The sequence below is a fragment of the Colletes gigas genome, unplaced genomic scaffold (assembly GCF_013123115.1).
Source record: "Colletes gigas isolate AHSC1104 unplaced genomic scaffold, ASM1312311v1 Colletes_gigas_Sc00002, whole genome shotgun sequence".
In the NCBI taxonomy this organism is placed as follows: Eukaryota; Metazoa; Arthropoda; class Insecta; order Hymenoptera; family Colletidae; genus Colletes; species Colletes gigas.
Genome location: NW_025106631.1, coordinates 7,671,296 through 7,690,283, shown reverse-complemented (window position 1 = coordinate 7,690,283; position 18,988 = coordinate 7,671,296). Strand labels below are relative to the sequence as shown.

Genomic DNA, 18,988 nt, shown 5'->3' with positions numbered 1-18,988 from the left:
GGATACATTTTACTATTACCTATGTTCTGCGCTTGAACTGTTATTTTCATTGGATAATAATGACGTGCCAATTTTGCTATTTGCTCGTTTTTTTACAATTGTATCTGTGAAAAATTTGTACTGGAAACTTCGTTTCATCGTGGCACATGTTTATAATGAAGAATTGTTCTTAGCGGTAATCGATTATTTTCTTTATTATTCAATCACAAAATGACTGTTTATAAATTACTTGGTAAGTGTAATTTTTTGTATACCTATTTACTTTTGGCTAGAAGCAATATCATTCGATATCCTTTATTACGTACGTACTAAGTCTTATATACCGTTGCTACTGTCACATTGATATTACATACAAAACAATAGAAACCATCGCGTACTCTAAGATTTAAAATAATATACAGTATATATATATATATGTATATATATATATCGTGTAAAGATATTTACGATATGTACGGTATGTACGAAAACTTCGAAGTTTACTCATTTACACGGTTTTGCGATATTTAACGTGTGACTTTATCAAAATAGAGGTCCAAAATGTTAGTTTAAAATGCAGCGCAAATTCACCATTTCGTTATGGCAACGTCTCAGGGCACTTGATAAAGTGGCTTGTGAAATACATATAATACAAGAAAGTTCGTTCTTATAAGATACTCGTATTTTCAAATGGTAATAAAAAATGGACGGGATTTACAACAAGCGAAGTTCCCTTCGGAATGAAGGAAAATGCACGATTAATATGCATCGCGTACCCGTTCGAATACGCGAAACAACGTTCATTTTATAAAATCGAAGAAAAAAAAAAAAAAAATAAAACTCGACGTCTTGTATTTACTTAAATACGTCATTTGCTGTACGACTTGTTCACAGATTTTATCCATTATGGCACAACGTTAGTGCGGCATTAAGACCTAATTGAAGAAAAATAAAAAAAAAAGAAAAGTGTATACTCTGCTAGTTTGAATGCAATAACATAATTTTACAGGCCAATATCGTGTACTCTGCAATACCTTTTAAACTTTTAATCAATATTTTGTTTAAAAAAAAACACGAAGGTATATACGTCCACGCGTTTCATTTTTGATTGTCTAGTATAAATTAATTTTTTTCGTGATAACTTTGCGACACATATGACAAGTTTTCAATGGTGCCGCACAATGTTCACAAGCCCCATGTCCACATAAAAAGGCAACGTTACGACGACGTTCCATACAGATGCTACACATATTTGCTTCCTCTAAATCGGCTACTCTAGTTTCTAGGTAACGCAATCGCTCTAAATCTTTATCTTTATCCTTTTCCTTGTCCTCGTCTTCCTCTTTCTTCTTATCGTCCAGCGTGTCATCTTTTACCTTGTCTTCCGGTTTCGTCAGAGCTATCTCACCCGTCGCTGACTGGCCATCCACCCCTAATTAAGACAAACAAATAAATATTACGACCTAACAGATTGATTATTTTGCAAAATATCCGTTCCAACCAAGTGTCCTTATGTTTATGAACGGCGGTATACATGTATACATATTTATATTACCTTGATTCGCTGGTGTTTTTGCAGTTCCATTGCCACAATGCGTACAGTTGAAAATCGTGACGCTACTGCTAGGATTAAATCTATTCCCTTCCTTGCCAGCATTTGCTACTGTACCGGAACAACTGTGGCATTCGGTGGCGTCACCAGAACCGGGTATACCCTTCCTCGTTCCACGCACTGCTTCAGACTGTGACGTTGGATCTATCTCGTACATAGCGGGCTGCGAGGCGGGAGCATTTTCTATCCTGTAACAAGTGCAACGAGACGCGTGAATATATTTGCAGAGTTATAATTCTGACAATGAACTCACTCTAACTGGGTACTGTGGCTCTGGTACTGGTGAGAGCGCAAAAGATCACCGTACGAGTTAATCTGTGGATCCGCTTCAAGCAGATCGAGAGGCGTCTTGTTCTTGGAGTTCCTCACATGCTCCAGAAGAGTGTAACTTCTATCCACGCTCACCAAGAAACAAGCCAAAGCCAATTCTGTCTTTGTACCCTGTCTTGTTAAATTTTGCCATATCTGCAATCAACGGGCATCTTTTATTAACGACTACTACAAACAAATTGTGAGAACCCTGGTTTGGACGACGAAGATCAATGCAATCAGACAGATGAACTTACGGCATAAATAAGAGGCGAATCTCGACAGCTTTCAGGCGTAGGAACAACGTTCGTTTGATTCGAGCTTTTCACTATAGCAATATGTAGCACCGTGTCACCGTCCGCATCTGTACTAGTAATGTCTGCATTGTGATGCACCAACAACTCCACCAGAGCCCAATGACCCTGCGAGGTGGCTAGGTGCAACGGCGTTTGACGACGGTTATTTCGTAAATCCACCTTCGCGTGGCCACCAGTTGGAGAAAGAAGTATAGCCGCCACGTCTCTGTGATCGTTCAAGGCCGCAAGATGTAGCGCCGCAAAGCCGTCCTCTTTCTTCACGTCCACTAGATGCCTTGCTCGCGCTACTAATTTTTCCGTCGCGCTAAGGGCACACTTCTGTAATTAAGCCTCTCCAAACCAATCGACGAAAGAAGCAAGCATACATACTGAGCATTGCCCTTCAAGGCGGCATGATGCAACACGTTGAAACCTCGTTTGTTTCGCAAGGTGAAGTCGACCCTTTCGCACGAGCACAGAGCGTCGATTATGTCCAAGAAGTCTTTACCAATGGCGTCCTTTCCAATGGCATCGTGTAACGCAGTGTCTCCGTACGAGTCTTGCAAATTAACGTCGCATTGGTGACGTAACAGGACCTTCACACAGAGCACGTGTTTCTTGTTCACGGCGACATGCAGGGCGCTGCACTTGCCATTATTCATGGCATTGATCGGTGCACCGCGAGACAGAAGCAACTCCATTATATCTGGTTGATTGCTATGACGAAACACAAACATTGTTATCGTTCGAGTTATTGGTCAGACTCTGATAGATTTTTGCAACAAACCCGAATGCAGCGTAGTGAAGAGGAGTGTCTCCATCCTCGTCTACCGCTCGTAGGGATGCACCAGCATCTAGAAGAAGAATGCAAAGATCACGTTGTCCTTGATGCGCTGCGACTTGCAGACATGTTTTCTTGCCACTGCCAGGACCACCAGCCCTGGCGTCTACTCTTCCGGGGTATTTCTTGAGAAACTCTTGAACCGCAGATACGCCTGCTTCGCCCCTGGCTGCATCTCGTAATAGTTTCTCAACTTCTGTATCTACGCTATCGGCTGTATAACGAGTATGGCATAATGAATATATCGAGACAATATTTAATGCAATCAATAAGTTTGAAACATACCCGACCAGTCTCTGCTCCGATTTGATTCATCCTGTAGAGAAACAGTTTCGGTTCCAGGAGGAACAAGGTTGACACTCAATGGATTGAATGTCCACGTATAACCATCAAGAGCAACCCGCAGGTCTCCATCCGAATATATTTTGATTACTTTTCCAGTCTTTCCTAGAGCCTATAAATTATCTTGTTAGATACAAGGACGATAATCGTCATATCGAAAGACTTGAAAACACATTGTAATAATCACGTTTTTCATCACATCTATCCACTCTCCATGACCTCTTTGATATAGCTTAACCGCAGCTAAATCAGTTTTTACTCTGACTATGTCACCCAGAGAAAATGTGTCTTTGCTCGTAACATTTATAAGTGCACCGGGATGAAAAGTCCATCTGTTGTTGCATCCTTCGAATTGTACGCGAACATCTCCTTTGTCCGTGATACGATGAACTCTACCAACCTGAATGCAGTAACGAAAAGTAGATAATTGAATATGTTATATACAATTACAACAATCTTTGTGCAGTGTACCTTTCCTATATAGTCGGCCATACGTGGATTCCAACCACCATGGCCTTCTTGCATTTCTTTTAACGTTTCTACGTCAACCGATACTTTTATTTTGTGCCCAACAATAAATGTTGAGTGACGTGGACTAGACACAGTAGAAGAAATACCACCCCTAGTTGGTGTTACGTTATTTCCATTATCAGACACAGTCATTATTGGTTGACCAACAAGTGGAAGATGTTCTTTATAATATGAACCAGTTGTAGCTTCTTCTACATAACACAAATCTACGCAACCTTTATACCCAAGACGATAGACATTCGAGCTACCTTTAGACCATGTCACAGTTGCCACTGAACGACTACTTCCATTGTCCCAACCACGTATGTCCATAACTCTGCCAGTTTTTCCTAAAATATTAAATAAAGGTCCATTATACGTAACCGTGCCATGTTCGTTATCAGTCAAAAGTCGGACGTGCCTCGGTCATGTTAGCTACCGATATTTTATCAGTTTTCCAGACTTTTGCTGTGTGCCCTACACCCTACAACATCTGATTCCAAACTGACTGGCATATTTCTTACAAACATATCTTGGACCGTTTCCGATCGTATATAAATTAATACATATAAACGCTCGGACATGGTACGATTATGTATAAATGAATCTTTGCTCTGTACTTTGACAACTATTGTTACAATAATATAATACAAAAGCAAAATTCATAGTACCTCGACCTCCATCTTGATTTCCCCATTCCCAGTCTGGACCACGTATAACCTTTGCCCCGATAAATATTCCCTTTAAAGGTATTTTAGTACAGCCTTCTCTTGGAGACATTTGGATCCTATACAATGCATCATAAAAACCATTTATAAAGTAACATCCAGTTACATTATTATTAAATAATTATGATAATTTCTAAAGGACCAACCCTACAGAGTTAGCTGTTTGAAATCTTTGGAAAGTATGACTTAAGTCATGCACATCGGCCATGTAGCATTGAGTGCACAAATCATAATCAGAGCATTGTGCACACTTCCATCTAATACCAATTATCCCGTGTCTTTTACACCCATCACAGATAATGTTTGCGTGTTTAACGCCGGTAGCTGCATTGTCGAACACCAATAAATCGTATGCTCCTTGGTATCCGATTCTGTAATTACTTCTAGATCCATGATCCCACTGGACGATAACTGTTTTATCTGGTGTTCTATCCGAGGGATTTGGACTAGAGGCAGAACTTCCGAAAGATGGAGGTTTCCCAATTTCGACAACAGTACCTGCATGTCCTTCGCCACCATCTTGGTTATCCCACTTCCAATCTGGTCCACGAACTACTCTCAGACCCACTTCTAACATCTCTGAGTGCGCACTATTCCTTATGTGACTCTTTAATAAACAAATACAAAAAAAGAATAAATGATTTAAGTTGCTGAAGTTTGATCGAGTAATTTAAAAATTCAACGAAATATGCCAATGAAATATTCTACAATATTTCCAGAATTAATGATGATATCTACATGCATATAATAGAATGTGAATGTCTATAGATTTTGCATTTGGTCTTCTGAAAACAATAGCAAAATGAATTTCAACAAATATAGCATGAAAAATTATACCAGGTAAAAGACAATAGTTCATTATTTGGTATGTATCTATTTACAAAATTGCTAAACTGGTATGTTTAAAAGTTTCTTTACAATTTATTTAACAAGGAAGTTGAACTATGTATTATATTAATAATATCTGTACAATGAATAGTAAAATTTACTTTGTTTTCTGTTCAATATCCACAGTAGACTTAGCTGTAATTGATTCACAATTAATGACTCATTTTAGAAATGATCCTTCACACTATGCAGTATATTGTTTACTATAGATTTCCTGCATTATAATGTATATACAATATGTTTCAGCAATGTATAATCAACTGATTCTAGTAATTATGTACAATATTTTTCATATGTAAACAATCAGGTTTGGTGTAGCCAGAGAAATTAAAGTGGCCAGAAACGTTTGAACATAGTAATTCAGCAATTTTATAAATAAATAAATATAAAATAATAAACAGTATTTATTTGTTATATAATTTTCTTTTACCTGACATGACTTTATAACAAATATAAATTACAATTTGTTTTACTCTCGCTTTCGAATGACAAAATGAAAAATCTACTCTGCCAGAGATTTTTGCACGTTGCTATACGCGCATACTTACTCCTGCGGCTTTTTATGCAGCTCACAAAATATCCTTCTAAATCGATTACGGAACAGTTCGGGAAGACGAAAACGAGGATACTCGCAAAGTATATCCCCGACAGTTGAACATCATTACCAAGGATTACCAAGGTTCATCCCGATAGGATTCTGCGTCCATGTCAACGATCGTAACCTCGTAACAAGGCGCCTCTTTCGAGCGGTAGCTGAGCTAATGGAAAACTAGATAGGAAGGGTCCCTATTTCCACACGAAGTTTTGTAATACTCACTTGTTTACCAAAGCACATCCGACTTCTCCATCGGATCTCTCAGAGGACATATTCTCAGTAATTTATACACTGTGTACTCCAGTAATTATTCATCATGAGTGTGTACTACGTGCAAGTCTACGCCTGTCTTATCGGCAGCTATAGTTTAACGAAGAAAAAACACTCGTTACATGTTCAAATTTGATTTACACCATTACGTTTTCCACATTTTCACCATGCAACACATTCCACGAACACCTATTCCCGATGATTCAGACCTCATTTCTGTGTGTCGGGAGCCCAAGCCATATATACATGCTTGGGAATGAAATACGGGTGTCTCTACATAAGTGTTGAAATAATCGCTAAATGGTAGGAGAGTCAAGGAACTTCGGAAGATTATGCTCTACCATTTGTTTACATAGAATCTGATAGTATTAATTACGAGTTTTCTACTCTGTTTTTCAAGGTCACCTTGAGGTCATTTTTCATTTCTTAAATATCGAAACACTGTACATTATATTTGTGTTCTTTGGACGATGTGATAACAAAGTCAACATATTCGTTCAGGTAATCCGAAATAATCTAAGGTATGAATAAATCTAAGGTCATAAAATGATCGATTGTTAGCCTGAATTGTAATTTGATTATACAGTGATAAAAGAAACAGACAACTTCAGCATTTATATTTAATTAATCGATCGAATATTTGTAATTAGTTTCCCTTCTTTGAGAATCTATTTTCTTTTTTTCAATTTTATTCTATACTGCACTTATTTAGAGACACCCTATATATCAATCGCACGAGTGATTGGGAAGATATTATTTACATATTGAACGAGTCTCGTGTGTTCATATTAATCTACGATTTTTTGGGTCGTTTTTTTGTTATATTTCTATAATGCGCAATATGTACTTACGTACACGAAAAACATTTTTATCTAGCAATGTGTGTTCCGAGTTAAAGAGCCGACCAGAATACGTCTATGAAATATAAACGATATTTAAAGTAATAATGATTAATTGAAAGAAATATCATAATTAATTTTGATCGATAGACTTGCCTGGCGATACAAAAGTAAGATTTAAAATGTAAACATTCCAACACATCGAAGATTGTGGATAGTATCACCGCGCGACCACGAGCGACTAAAATATCGATTGATTATTCTGCCTCGAATAACGTTGCTTCGGAGCGGCCAGGCTCGCTATCAACCAACTTCTCGAGTTTGAACATCGATCGTAGTCGATCAGCGGGGGAACTGGTGTACGAACGAGTCGCAATTCGCCTTTGATATTCTGTTTGTGAAGCTGCGCGCGTTTTATCGTGTATAACGGACCTAACGGACTCGCCATCGGAATTGTTGAACTTATGTCGGTGATATACGCACTTTTACGAAGCGAACATCTCGTAACCGCTTGCGGGTGACAGTTCTGCGCCGGTATCGTTTCAGTTAACCTCGAGCGATCGTACGAATCGAGCGTGTAATTTTTTTCGCAGAGGGGATGGATCCTCTCGAGGGAGACGTAGAACGTCGTGGGCCGAGTCGCGGTCGGGGTCGTGGCCCATGGACGTTGAGCCAACAGGAGACTCATGCGTTAAGAAGACCTCATCCTGCTTCATCTGGAATTCAAACAACAGGTTGCTATTAATTCCTTTAAGGAGCTTTTCAGTTTCAGTTGTAATTAATATTGTCCATTCGTACTTGTTAATTATTTTATATCGTGCGTAGACTTTCTACTCTGCATTCCTGCGATACGTACTATTGTACTGGGTGATGATAAAAACTGAAATAGACCGTGTTTGTTTTCTAAGTTGACCGCTTAAGCTGCATATTGTTTTAGTTAGTAGTATCGCTTGTAGTTTGTTTTTGTTTATGTATGATTTTTTTTGCTATGTCACACCCTAACGCGAAACATATTTTTCATTGCGCCGTGTTTTAATAATCAGTAATATTTTATTCTTTGATCGTAGGTTTCACAGAATCGAGAGATACAGAACAAAGCAAATCGGATAAATCTTACGACGATATTGTACAGAATTCAACCTTATCTGTCCATGCGGCTGAATTCATTCCAAAATCGTGTCCTGCTAAGCCATCGGTTTGTATTTTTCATCGATGCGTGTGTTATTTTGTTCTCTGTTCGGATATTAAAATCCTTTTAATATATTTAACGTATAGCAACAGCCACAGCAGCAACAATTGTCTGTAAGATTTGCACAGAAACATTCGGTTCAAGGTAGATTACTTCAGGCACAAATAATGCAACAAGTACAAAATCCTACATGTAACTATGATACACCTCAGCATTATCAGCACATAGAACAAGTTCAACAATTTGATAACTTCTCGCGTCAGCAACAAATGGAGCAATCCACAAATGTTCATGATTATGGTCATTTTGATGGAGGGTCAGGAGATTATAAAGACAAACATCAGGTGCATATATATATTAACGAATATTGCAAAATAATTAAAAACTATGCTCGATTGCTAAACAGATATTGTTTGATTGCAGGAATCCAGTGGGGATGAAGATAATTATTTAATCGAATTTGCAACAACTACGCAAAATTTAATGAGCGTTATACACTCTTTGATATTAAATCCGGGGCGATTTACTTCTATTGTGCCGCCGCTTATAAATAATCTTAGGCCATATTTAGAATTTCCTAGTCACTTTCAAGAAATTATAAAGATAATAATTCAACAGGTATATATCCGTTTGTTCGTATGTCTTAACTGAAAAGAGAATTATATTCATGTTCCAAAACATTTCCAGTCCATAAACGAGGTTAATTTCCGGTACAGTGGTGCCCGGCTTTGCGCGTCTCTAGACATCAGTATGACATCCGCCGAACAAACGTCGTTTAGAGAAATTTTATATATTTTGTGAGTCACTGAATACAAGAACAATATACGTCAGCTTATTTTAGATTTTCAGCTTTATAAAGTTTAAGTTGGTGATAGGTGTAAAAATGAAACAGAGAGCCAAACTTCTAATTGGAAGCAGAAGAATGATTATACGGAGGATGAACAAAAACGACGTCACGGATTAATATTATTCTTAGCTGAGCTGGTTACTCAAATGGAACATACATCCGCTTTCGGTTTAGGAGACATATTGATTCAACTTATTATCATTACTTTAAAGAAGCCCGCTCCGAATTCCGTTAAATATATTTGCCAGGCCCTCAAGGTACATATTGCGCGAACAGACTATATAAAAATCGATTGATCGAACTATGCGTGTACAATTTAAATTCAATATACACGTGTACAGTTGGCAGGTCATACCTTGGAGAAAGACAAAGGAGGAAGTCACAAAAAAATGGAGATAATGATGCGAGCATTAACAGAACTAGTAACAGCGGGTAGAGTAGACTTGCACGTTGAAAGTATGGTAGATAGTGTTCACAAATTGAGAAATGAGAATTGGGGGCAGACCTCTACTGTAGATTCTTCTGACGAATCTATGGAGCACATAGATCCGAATCAAGCAGTAGACGTACCTATATTCTATGGACCAGACGGCAAAGTGTTAACCGCAGAAGAAAATAAATTTTTAGAGGATGTTGCGAACGGTCCAACAAGTATCGAGAACCATGTGTATGTGTATTGAATTACTTTCATGATAATTTAAGATACACATATAAAGTAATGTATTATAGTGTTTGTTTTTTATATAGAATATTAGAGCATGCTTACGAGGATGAAGTGAAATGGATATCGGAAGATGAAGATGACGATGACGTAGACGCAGCGTACGAGGAATTTTTAAAAGAAATTCCGAAGCAAACGCGAGAATAATCGAGACGTGACAACGATTGCCCATTATCGTCATCATTATTGCGTAAAATGCTCAAGATCAATAAAACCTCATAGTTGGAAGCTATGAGCATCCGCTAAATTTTCATTCTGAATTTCGATAATACGCACGGACTATAGACAACTAAATCAAATGCGTGACGGAACAATTCTCTGCATCCATATGTTTATAGACCGATATTCAGTAAACTCATCTCGAGTGCAAGACCTTTATTTTAACTTTTTATATAGAACGAAAAGGGTTACTGTTCGTAGAAATCCATTGAAAAATTCTCATGTATCTGAATTTTTCCTTTCAGTTTTGTTTTCTATGTACTAATTTTTTTTAGCCTACACTTTTTTACAATTAGAAACAAACAGTAAGGTTTGTTCCTAGAATGAAACAATATCTATTTGTCATACGATACAAAAATTATTGCTAAGTTATTTAAATTATTATAATAAATCATCAGAATGAATTAGGTAAATATTGTTGTTGGTGTTATTGTTATTTTTACGATACGTTATGCATGTCACACCAAGTCTAACGACATTTTTTTTGCAGGCGGTGTAATTTTAGTTGTAAATATATTACGAACTTTTCCATTTTATAAATTGCAGTTTTGTAAACGCAAAACGTGTCTGTTTTCTCGAAGCTCTATAACGACTTACCAGATTGTTGCGGCACGATTGTGTATGCGATGACTGTTTCGTCGATGATCGCGGCTTCCACGCGGTATCATTGCGTCGACAAATCCATTTTTGGCGCGAAAGGGTTCGCGGAACGATTGTCCGTCGAGGCGATTGCGAACTTGCAGCTACGATTATTCACGCCTAGCTGTACTCCGTTTATCCTATAGTGTTTTTGGAACTTTCGTGCGTCATAATGAATTCGTTGAAATCATATTCCAGCCAGAAATACTTTTCAAGTGCTGCTTAATATGCATGCAGTGATACATTTACATGTTTGTCTTGAACAAATCTTCATATATTTATAAACACTCCTTGCATATACAAATAAGCTAATTAGATTTTCGGTAAGGAATTTTTTTCTCGAAAATACGTACGATTTCGGGGATATGTGTAATGACCAAAAATGATTGTAATCGACCCCTGCAACCTAAAATAATTTTTTTGGAACGATGTGAAAAATTGTTTTTTCGCCGAAAAATTTCACCACCTACCCGAATTTTTTTCTCGAAAGTGGGTAGGATTTCGGGGGTATGTCTATTCATAAAAAATTATTGTAATTGACCCCCGCAACCGAAAATAATTTTTCCAGAACGATTTGAAATTTTTTAATTTAATTGTTAATAACTTTTTAACAAAGCCTCGGTCAAGAATTTTGGCTTCTAGAATCAACGATCAACAGATTTTGCTGGTTTTAAGTTGCATCAAAGTAGACTACTGTAATATTTTCATCACAGTATAGTCGTTACATCAAAATGTTGTTTATTCGTCTCCAGTATCGGTAGAAATACATTAACCTTGAGTCGTGTGTTATGAGATGAACTTGAAACCGTTCTTGTAGCAGTTTTTTCATGCTCGAGGATAAACAGTTTCCTGATATCATTCAAGTGAACAACATTTAGCGGCAAGCGTACGCGTAGGCGAGGCCCATCGAAGGATCGTCAGGGGCACGCGTAGGCAAAATCCGAAGTGGGACTGAAGGTTGAGGAAGGTGGGGTCCTCCTTGTGATCGAATCATGATCATCTCCGCATTCGTTGGAGACCCGTTAATTCGCTTTGTATCGTCGCGGAGCACAGATATTTTTCAGCAGAGGTAAACTGATCTTAAAAATTCTTTCACGCTCAATGGCCGACCGCTTCACCCAATTCATACTTCTTTCGTTCATTCTGTAAGTTGGAACTATCATTGCAGAGTAATCAGGAACATGGATCATTCGTGGACAGCAGTTCTTCTTTTCTTTTCTTTTCTCGCGATAGTCAATGGCGGACACTATCAGTCGAGGATAATATCGGGAAACGTTGGTAAGTCGCGTGAGTCTTTTAACATTTTGTATGTTTTTTTAAAATAGTTTCAATCATTTCTATATTGCATCACAATTTCCGTCTATTTCTAATTATATTTATATTCTATGAAACTCTTTCCAAATTCTTGTATTCCATGATTTGTTTAAAGAAAAAAATCTTTCTTGGGAAAGAGTCTTTTTGTTAAACAATTTTGTTAAATGTTTTCAGTTGCCCATAGTGGTTGCGATACGTACACTTGCGGAGTCAATGCAAGATGTACACTAAGCGAAGCGAGACCAGTTTGTTCTTGCATGAACCTGCATATGGGAGATCCTCTGTCGCGTTGCGTACGGGTCGAGTGTCTAAGTAAGTATCTGTAAGACGCTTTGAACGTATCGCGTGTGTAATCTGATATTTTCAATCGTGCGTGTTCAATATTTCAGTAAACGAAGACTGCAGCAGTAGCCAGGTTTGCACGAATAATAGATGCATAAATCCATGCGATGGTTTGTGCGGCGTGAATGCGATATGCGAGACCAAAAATCATATTCCAACGTGTTATTGCCCGCCTGGACAGACGGGAGATCCATTTACCTCGTGCCATATAGCTGATCCTCGTACGTAACGTTAAGCTGCATATATCGAAGATCCAAACACAGTGAGTCTTTGGCTGAAAATAGAACATTAAATTTCCTCTGAATTCCTTGTAGAGGCCGCATGCAAGCCAAATCCGTGCGGTTTGAACACTAAATGTGAAGTAGTAAACGAGGTAACAGTATGCAGCTGTTTACCAGGATACATAGGATCCCCGTCAATTGGTTGTCGTCACGAATGTGAAAGCGACAGCGAGTGCCCCGGTCATCTCGCTTGCTCAGCTTCCTTCAAGTGCGAGAGCCCGTGCAAATGCGGCACAAACGCGGAATGTAGGGTCGTTGATCATCAAGCAATATGTACCTGTCCAAAGGTAAGCGATAAACAGACAAATGCATAAAAAAACAAAGAGAAATTTATGCTAATGATTGGAATCTGTCACAGAATTGGTTGGGGAATGCGTTTGTGTCGTGTCGGCCAGAATGCACTGCTCATTCTGATTGCCCAGGGAACAAACCTGCCTGCCTCTACCAGAAATGCATGAACCCCTGCGACGGAGTATGCGGTGTGAACGCAGACTGCAACCTACGAGGAATCACTCCAGTTTGTAGTTGTCCGAAACACATGACCGGCAATCCTTTCTTCAGCTGTAGGCTTTTTGAAGCGCGTATGTATCGTTTAACCAACAAAGCGGTTGAACCGTGCTTGCATCATTGGCGGTCATTTATTTATTTGTTTATTAATGCCATCAGAAGACTTGTGCGAACCGAATCCGTGCGGAGTGAACGCGATTTGTACGCCGGGGCACGATAACACGGGGAAGGAGAGACCTGTGTGCACATGCCCCACTGGTTACATCGGTAATGCATTGGTGAATTGCCAGCGCGGAGAATGTTTCACGGACAGCGAGTGTCCCGATAGCAAGGCATGCATAGACTTCACTTGCCAGAATCCCTGTACTGGTAAAGAGTGCGGGCCAACTGCAACGTGTACTCCACGACGTCACATAGCGGTATGTACCTGTCCGGATGGTACACGAGGTGACGCGCTTTATAATTGCAATTTGATCGAAAACAGATCTGCCTACAACTATGGTCGGCAATATCGATATCATTATTAGTAGTCGGTAATCCGATCTCGCGAGATTAACGGAAAAATGTAACAGTGATAACTATCTTAATATTATCTGTATATAATCGAACATGGAACATACATATTTATCTGATCTTCGAGAACGCAGAATGTACACCAGTAATCACTGAATACCGAATAGATTTGGAAAGGGATGTACATGCAACTCATTTTAAATCTATTCAATAACGTTATTCAACGAATAAAAACCTGCCTTTTTACCTTTGCGCACGTGCAGCGCTCGAGTGACGATCATTTTCCCGCTGTCGTCGTTAATGTTTCTTGACCTTCTGACAAAATTAAGGTCTGCAGGTGTGCGTGGGCGTACATGCAAACGCCAAGCAAAACGAAGTCATTTTTAAATTTGTTTGCGTAAACATACAAAAGTAATGTGTAAAACGTAGATGCATTTACTTTTGTTTAAACTTTAATGATTTTTTATAGCCATTCAAAACTACAAAATGTAACAAAACTATAGACTAAATTAAGCTTTGTATCGTTTTTAATTTTCATGGAATTTATTTTTGCTTAAAACAATTTGGTTTCATAGAAATTCGCAATTTTTAGTGGATATTGCGAAACGGAAATTTCTCTTATCAGTTATATCACGGCGTCGACGTACGGCCGATGTATAATTATAATTAATGAAAATGAGGTTTGCTTACTTCGAAAAGGCAAATCAATAACTGCTAGTAGTATGTATATGTATAGTTTAACTTCTTTGTTGCTTCAACGTATCGATCCATCGTTAAAATCTTTATCAGTTGTATAAATTTGTTAATCTTTAACCTAAAATAGATTGAAGTATTTAATCAATAAAGAAGTTAAACTGAACCTGTACAGTAACGATTATTTACACAATTAATGTTTCAACAGGTTAAAATTGTTAAGCATTTGTATTGTTAGAATAGATAAAAGAGCTTTATGACTAAGTGGTAAAGCAAACTTTGCGCCATGCATTTTCTTTTAATTTGATCTTGATCATTTGTCACTCCTTGATCCAACACATACGCGTGCGCGCGCGCGCGCGTACGCATACAATCAAATACTTTGTTCAAATTATACGATTTCGGTTATGCCTCGCTGTATCTCGATATGTACTTATAAAAAACAAAGTTCAACCCATTTTTCTTGTATAGGTATATCAATGCATCGATCTATTCATTGCTGAAAACAAACAATTCATATTTCGATATTTTAATAACAAGTATCCTAGTGCAGCATTACAAAATATTTCGTTGAATTGATATCGAATATTCGAATATATCAATATCCAACCAAATGGGTACGTAGTTAAAAAAAGAGTGTATGTATACAATTTTATGGCTCTACTTGACAATGAACAACTGTAGAACCAGTTGTGTGAGATGTGCTGTAATATACATATATAACACATATATTATATGTACACGTATGCAATCGTTCCTTAGCAGCCCGACAGAGCTCGGCAGCAGCAGCGCAGTACGAAAACGAACATGAACGAGAGTGTTACGGAATACGGCTTCTTAAAGAGTTTCCTGCGCAGTTATCAAAAATAACTTTAAAACACGATTAACGTCTTCATAACGAAGTTGCCTCAGGCAGCGAAGACTTGCTTCACTGGGGGGTTAGCCCGCTGGGCTTTCTCAGCCCAAAAGCACGGAGAGATGTCGATACGAACGGTGGTTCATCGTTTTTTGCAAAATGGTCGGGCTCTGTTGCATTCCGTCCGGAATACCGAGTGTTTCTACTCTAATTACCACCCAAGGAACTACCACGACAAGATACACGTTGTGCAAGTAGGTGAGTTAATCGACTGAATTCATTCGTTACGAGTCGTCGCGATGTCAGAGGACCTTGGCACGAGCCTATCGTCGGAACAGAATTAAGATCTGCGATGTTTGTGACGTGTTATTAACGGTGCCATTTGACAACTCGCACGTTCTTGAAAACTTGATTTCGAAATTTTTTTTGACGTTCCTCTAACGTCGTGTCCTCCGACAGGTCAATAGACTACCCATCTGTCGCACGTCGTCTGTTTAAGTGGAATTTCTAGACACGGTGTTTTGTATTTTAATCGTATCAAAGTTTCCGCGGAACATCGAGTTGTTAAGACGCGCTCACAAGTTCGCTCTTATTTCTCATTTTATATATAATGTAACATTGAACACAGGCAAGTCCCAGGGCTTTCCGCCCCAGGGTAACAGTAATGTGTCCAACACAGGAAGACACCTTGGTTACTTGGGAGCTCAGGCTCGACGGATTTTCGTTGATAACATCTTGAAAAGAGTCACTAACAGCTTAGCAGCCGATTTAAGAAGACGTGCTGCAAAAAGATTGGTTTTTGGCGATTCCGCGCCTTTCTTTGCATTGGTTGGTGTATCTTTGGCATCTGGTACTGGAATATTAACGAAAGATGACGAGTTAGAGGGTGTTTGCTGGGAAATTAGGGTAAAGTTCTGCGAATCTTTTACTTGGTTATAGAAAGAGCTAGATTTTTTTTACCTTAAATGTTGCCTTGAAACTGTTTTTACCATTTATAGGAAGCTGTATCAAAATTGCAATGGAATACTCCGCAAAATGATACGAATTACGAGACTATTAAAGACAATGCAAATGTTCTGAGTCTGGAGGATTTAGTGATTGGTCCTGCTATCGCAAAAGGTTGCTCGGCCATTGTCTATGCAACAAGATTTAACAATTCTGCGCTTGATAAAGGCAATGGTCAGATAAACAGTGATGATAAGGCCACAGATGTGACTGCATTTCCATTGGCATTAAAAATGATGTTTAATTATAATGCCGAATCAAATGCACTATCCATTCTGAGAGCCATGCACCGTGAAACTGTACCTGCTAGAAAACATTTTAATAACGAAGAATTGGCTGATTGGGAAACAAAAATGGCAGAAAGGAAAGCAAAGTTGCCACCACATCCAAATATTGTTGCAATGTATTATGCTTTTGCCGATAAAGTACCAGCTTTGCCCGATTCATTGAAAATGTACCCTGATGCTTTACCTGCACGTATTAATCCACAGGGATATGGACGAAATATGAGTTTGTTTTTATTAATGAAAAGGTTACTATCATGTTAAAAAATATATGTTTTGCACATATGTCACATAATATAACTATTGTTCTTTTTATTCCAGGTATGACATTACGTTGCAACAATACCTGTCCGATCGTAATCCAAGTACCCGGGAATCGATACTACTACTTGCTCAGTTGCTCGAAGGTGTTGCTCATATGAATGCCCATGGTATTGCACATCGGTAAATCAATATCTTTTGTTCGAGCGGAACATATAGCATGGCATTACATGCCGGATCATATTAAGTATCCTATACACATAATGTTATGCCGTTATTAATCTTTCTTTTTTTTTTTTCCATTGAACAAATCAGAGATCTGAAGAGTGACAATATTCTGCTGGACTTGTCCGAAGAAACCGATAACTGTCCGTCACTAGTAATTACTGATTTCGGATGTTGCTTGGCCGACAAAAGCCATGGATTGTATCTGCCTTACAATAGTCACGATACTGACAGAGGAGGTAATATCGTGCTAATGGCACCGGAAGTCATCACGGCGGAACCCGGTCCTTTCACCAGCATCAATTACACCAAAGCCGACCTTTGGACTGTAGGCACCATAGCATACGAAATATTTGGTATGAAAAATCCGTTTCTCGATGTCGATAAGGAAAATATATCTCTTAAGAACTTCAACTACAAGGAGAGTGACCTCCCGTCTTTTCCAAACGACGTGCCAACAATTGTTTCTGCGTTAATAAAAAACATATTGTCTCGAAATTTGTACAAGGTACGGAATACAGGTTACACGTGATATTTCTGAATACTATGGAGCGTTTGTAATTTCAGAGACTCGATACCGAAACAGCAGCAACCGTAATACAGTTGCACTTATGGGCACCGAGCGCTTGGTTCAGAAGCGAAGGACAATTGCCGTCGAGTAATGAGGTATTTTAAATAAACTATGTTTAAATTTAATTTGTACTGAAGTACAATAAAAAGTCATTTGCGTAATTACGTATTTACAATATTTTTGCGCCGTTTACAGGTGATGCAATGGCTTTTGTGCTTAACTACAAAAGTACTTTGTGAAGGACGCAATTCGCCGCTATCGTTCCCGAAAGTGCTCTACGACGAGAATTTCGAAGGTGTCAAAATGAATTTTTATCACAGATGTATTTCAACGAGATCCTGCGGACGACGTACTATGCCGGAATATCAATTAATAGCGAGTTTCCTCGGTAGAGTCACGCTTAGCAACATTAGAAGTGCTTTAAAGTGGATACAGAATAATGTATAATTTTATAGTAAACGTTTATAAAGCTCTCGTAAATGAAAGGAACCCGTTCGATCAACATAAAGAAAGTATTTGTTTTTTGCATATCGAGGAACGAGCTGTTCTGTGGTTGTTATTCAACATAAAACGAAGATTGTTAAAATATTTTTGTATACCCCATTTTATCGTGTTATCATTAACGTTCTTGAGTTACTTTCTAGGCAATTTATTTTTGATACTTTAAGAAACACAAAAGAGTCGTATTTTTAACCATATTTATCGCCGCAAAATTATGGTTGAACATTCGATTGCAGTCGTGAGTAAAATACAAAACTAAATGCGGCATTTAATTGGAATTGTGCCTTGCTATGGCTCCTTTTGTGATTCACGTTTATTTTAATTCATCAATGCTTCAAAGTATTGTGGAAATATTTATTTTGGCGATGTTGGCCTATTTATTTTATTTATTTATAAAGTACACATGATAAACTTATTATTTTATTTGCACAGGGAGCGATCTTGCGCGTTCAATAAAGACAGCTTGCTCTGTGCTGTCAGACAATGTTCGATATTTCACCGTGCGATATAAAATCTATCGATACACGGTCGATCATTAAGTAACTTTAATTTGATTGTTTATTTTCTTGAAACTACAGATCAATCATGCGATAGATGGAAATGTTATCGCCAACTGGAGTAAAATTCGAGTCACTGTATAAACGTTGTTCGATAATAAAGCTTGTAAATAATGTTCATGCAATTGTATTGTTACATGGTTTGTCTGGGTTTTCCGAACATTTGCATTTTCCGCTTCATTTCATCGAAATCGAGGTTCTTAGATGCCGCTATGTCTTTTAGGTATTCCAAGTACTCCTCGTACGACAAGGCT

General features: G+C 38.2%; 4 protein-coding genes across 7 annotated transcripts; 3 read left to right on the top strand and 1 right to left on the bottom strand.

Moving 5' to 3' along the window:
• Positions 1-34: 34 nt before the first annotated feature.
• Positions 35-7,280, bottom strand: LOC122404432 (E3 ubiquitin-protein ligase MIB2). 4 transcript variants are annotated; one of them, XM_043408385.1, is made up of 14 exons: positions 7,226-7,280; positions 6,323-6,460; positions 6,054-6,274; positions 4,764-5,224; positions 4,561-4,676; positions 3,851-4,239; positions 3,567-3,779; positions 3,323-3,491; positions 2,984-3,251; positions 2,587-2,913; positions 2,158-2,521; positions 1,845-2,056; positions 1,535-1,779; positions 36-1,411 (listed from the first exon to the last, which is right to left on the bottom strand). In XM_043408385.1, the coding sequence occupies exons 4-14, from the start codon at positions 5,192-5,194 to the stop codon at positions 1,092-1,094; spliced, it is 3,054 nt and encodes a 1,017-aa protein (XP_043264320.1). In that variant the 5' UTR covers positions 5,195-5,224; positions 6,054-6,274; positions 6,323-6,460; positions 7,226-7,280; the 3' UTR covers positions 36-1,091. The 4 variants fall into 4 exon arrangements, with proteins under 4 accessions (XP_043264319.1, XP_043264320.1, XP_043264321.1 ...); XM_043408386.1 differs by having other exon boundaries at positions 6,054-6,263; XM_043408384.1 differs by lacking the exon at positions 6,054-6,274 and having other exon boundaries at positions 35-1,411.
• Positions 7,281-7,540: 260 nt separating this feature from the next.
• Positions 7,541-10,532, top strand: LOC122404434 (polyadenylate-binding protein-interacting protein 1-like). The gene is made up of 8 exons (XM_043408390.1): positions 7,541-7,943; positions 8,277-8,404; positions 8,485-8,742; positions 8,822-9,016; positions 9,086-9,195; positions 9,274-9,502; positions 9,587-9,912; positions 9,993-10,532. Exons 1-8 carry the CDS (start codon positions 7,808-7,810, stop codon positions 10,111-10,113), a joined length of 1,503 nt encoding a protein of 500 aa, XP_043264325.1. The 5' UTR covers positions 7,541-7,807; the 3' UTR covers positions 10,114-10,532.
• A 1,077-nt stretch (positions 10,533-11,609) lies between these two features.
• LOC122399806 (stabilin-2) lies at positions 11,610-14,746 on the top strand. The gene is made up of 7 exons (XM_043400777.1): positions 11,610-11,893; positions 11,993-12,102; positions 12,313-12,450; positions 12,528-12,701; positions 12,795-13,048; positions 13,120-13,342; positions 13,428-14,746. The coding sequence occupies exons 1-7, from the start codon at positions 11,817-11,819 to the stop codon at positions 13,793-13,795; spliced, it is 1,344 nt and encodes a 447-aa protein (XP_043256712.1). The 5' UTR covers positions 11,610-11,816; the 3' UTR covers positions 13,796-14,746.
• Positions 14,747-15,236: 490 nt separating this feature from the next.
• Positions 15,237-18,859, top strand: LOC122399564 (serine/threonine-protein kinase Pink1, mitochondrial). The gene is made up of 7 exons (XM_043400332.1): positions 15,237-15,588; positions 15,959-16,236; positions 16,329-16,867; positions 16,941-17,063; positions 17,196-17,613; positions 17,673-17,771; positions 17,872-18,859. Exons 1-7 carry the CDS (start codon positions 15,453-15,455, stop codon positions 18,121-18,123), a joined length of 1,845 nt encoding a protein of 614 aa, XP_043256267.1. The 5' UTR covers positions 15,237-15,452; the 3' UTR covers positions 18,124-18,859.
• Positions 18,860-18,988: the final 129 nt, after the last annotated feature.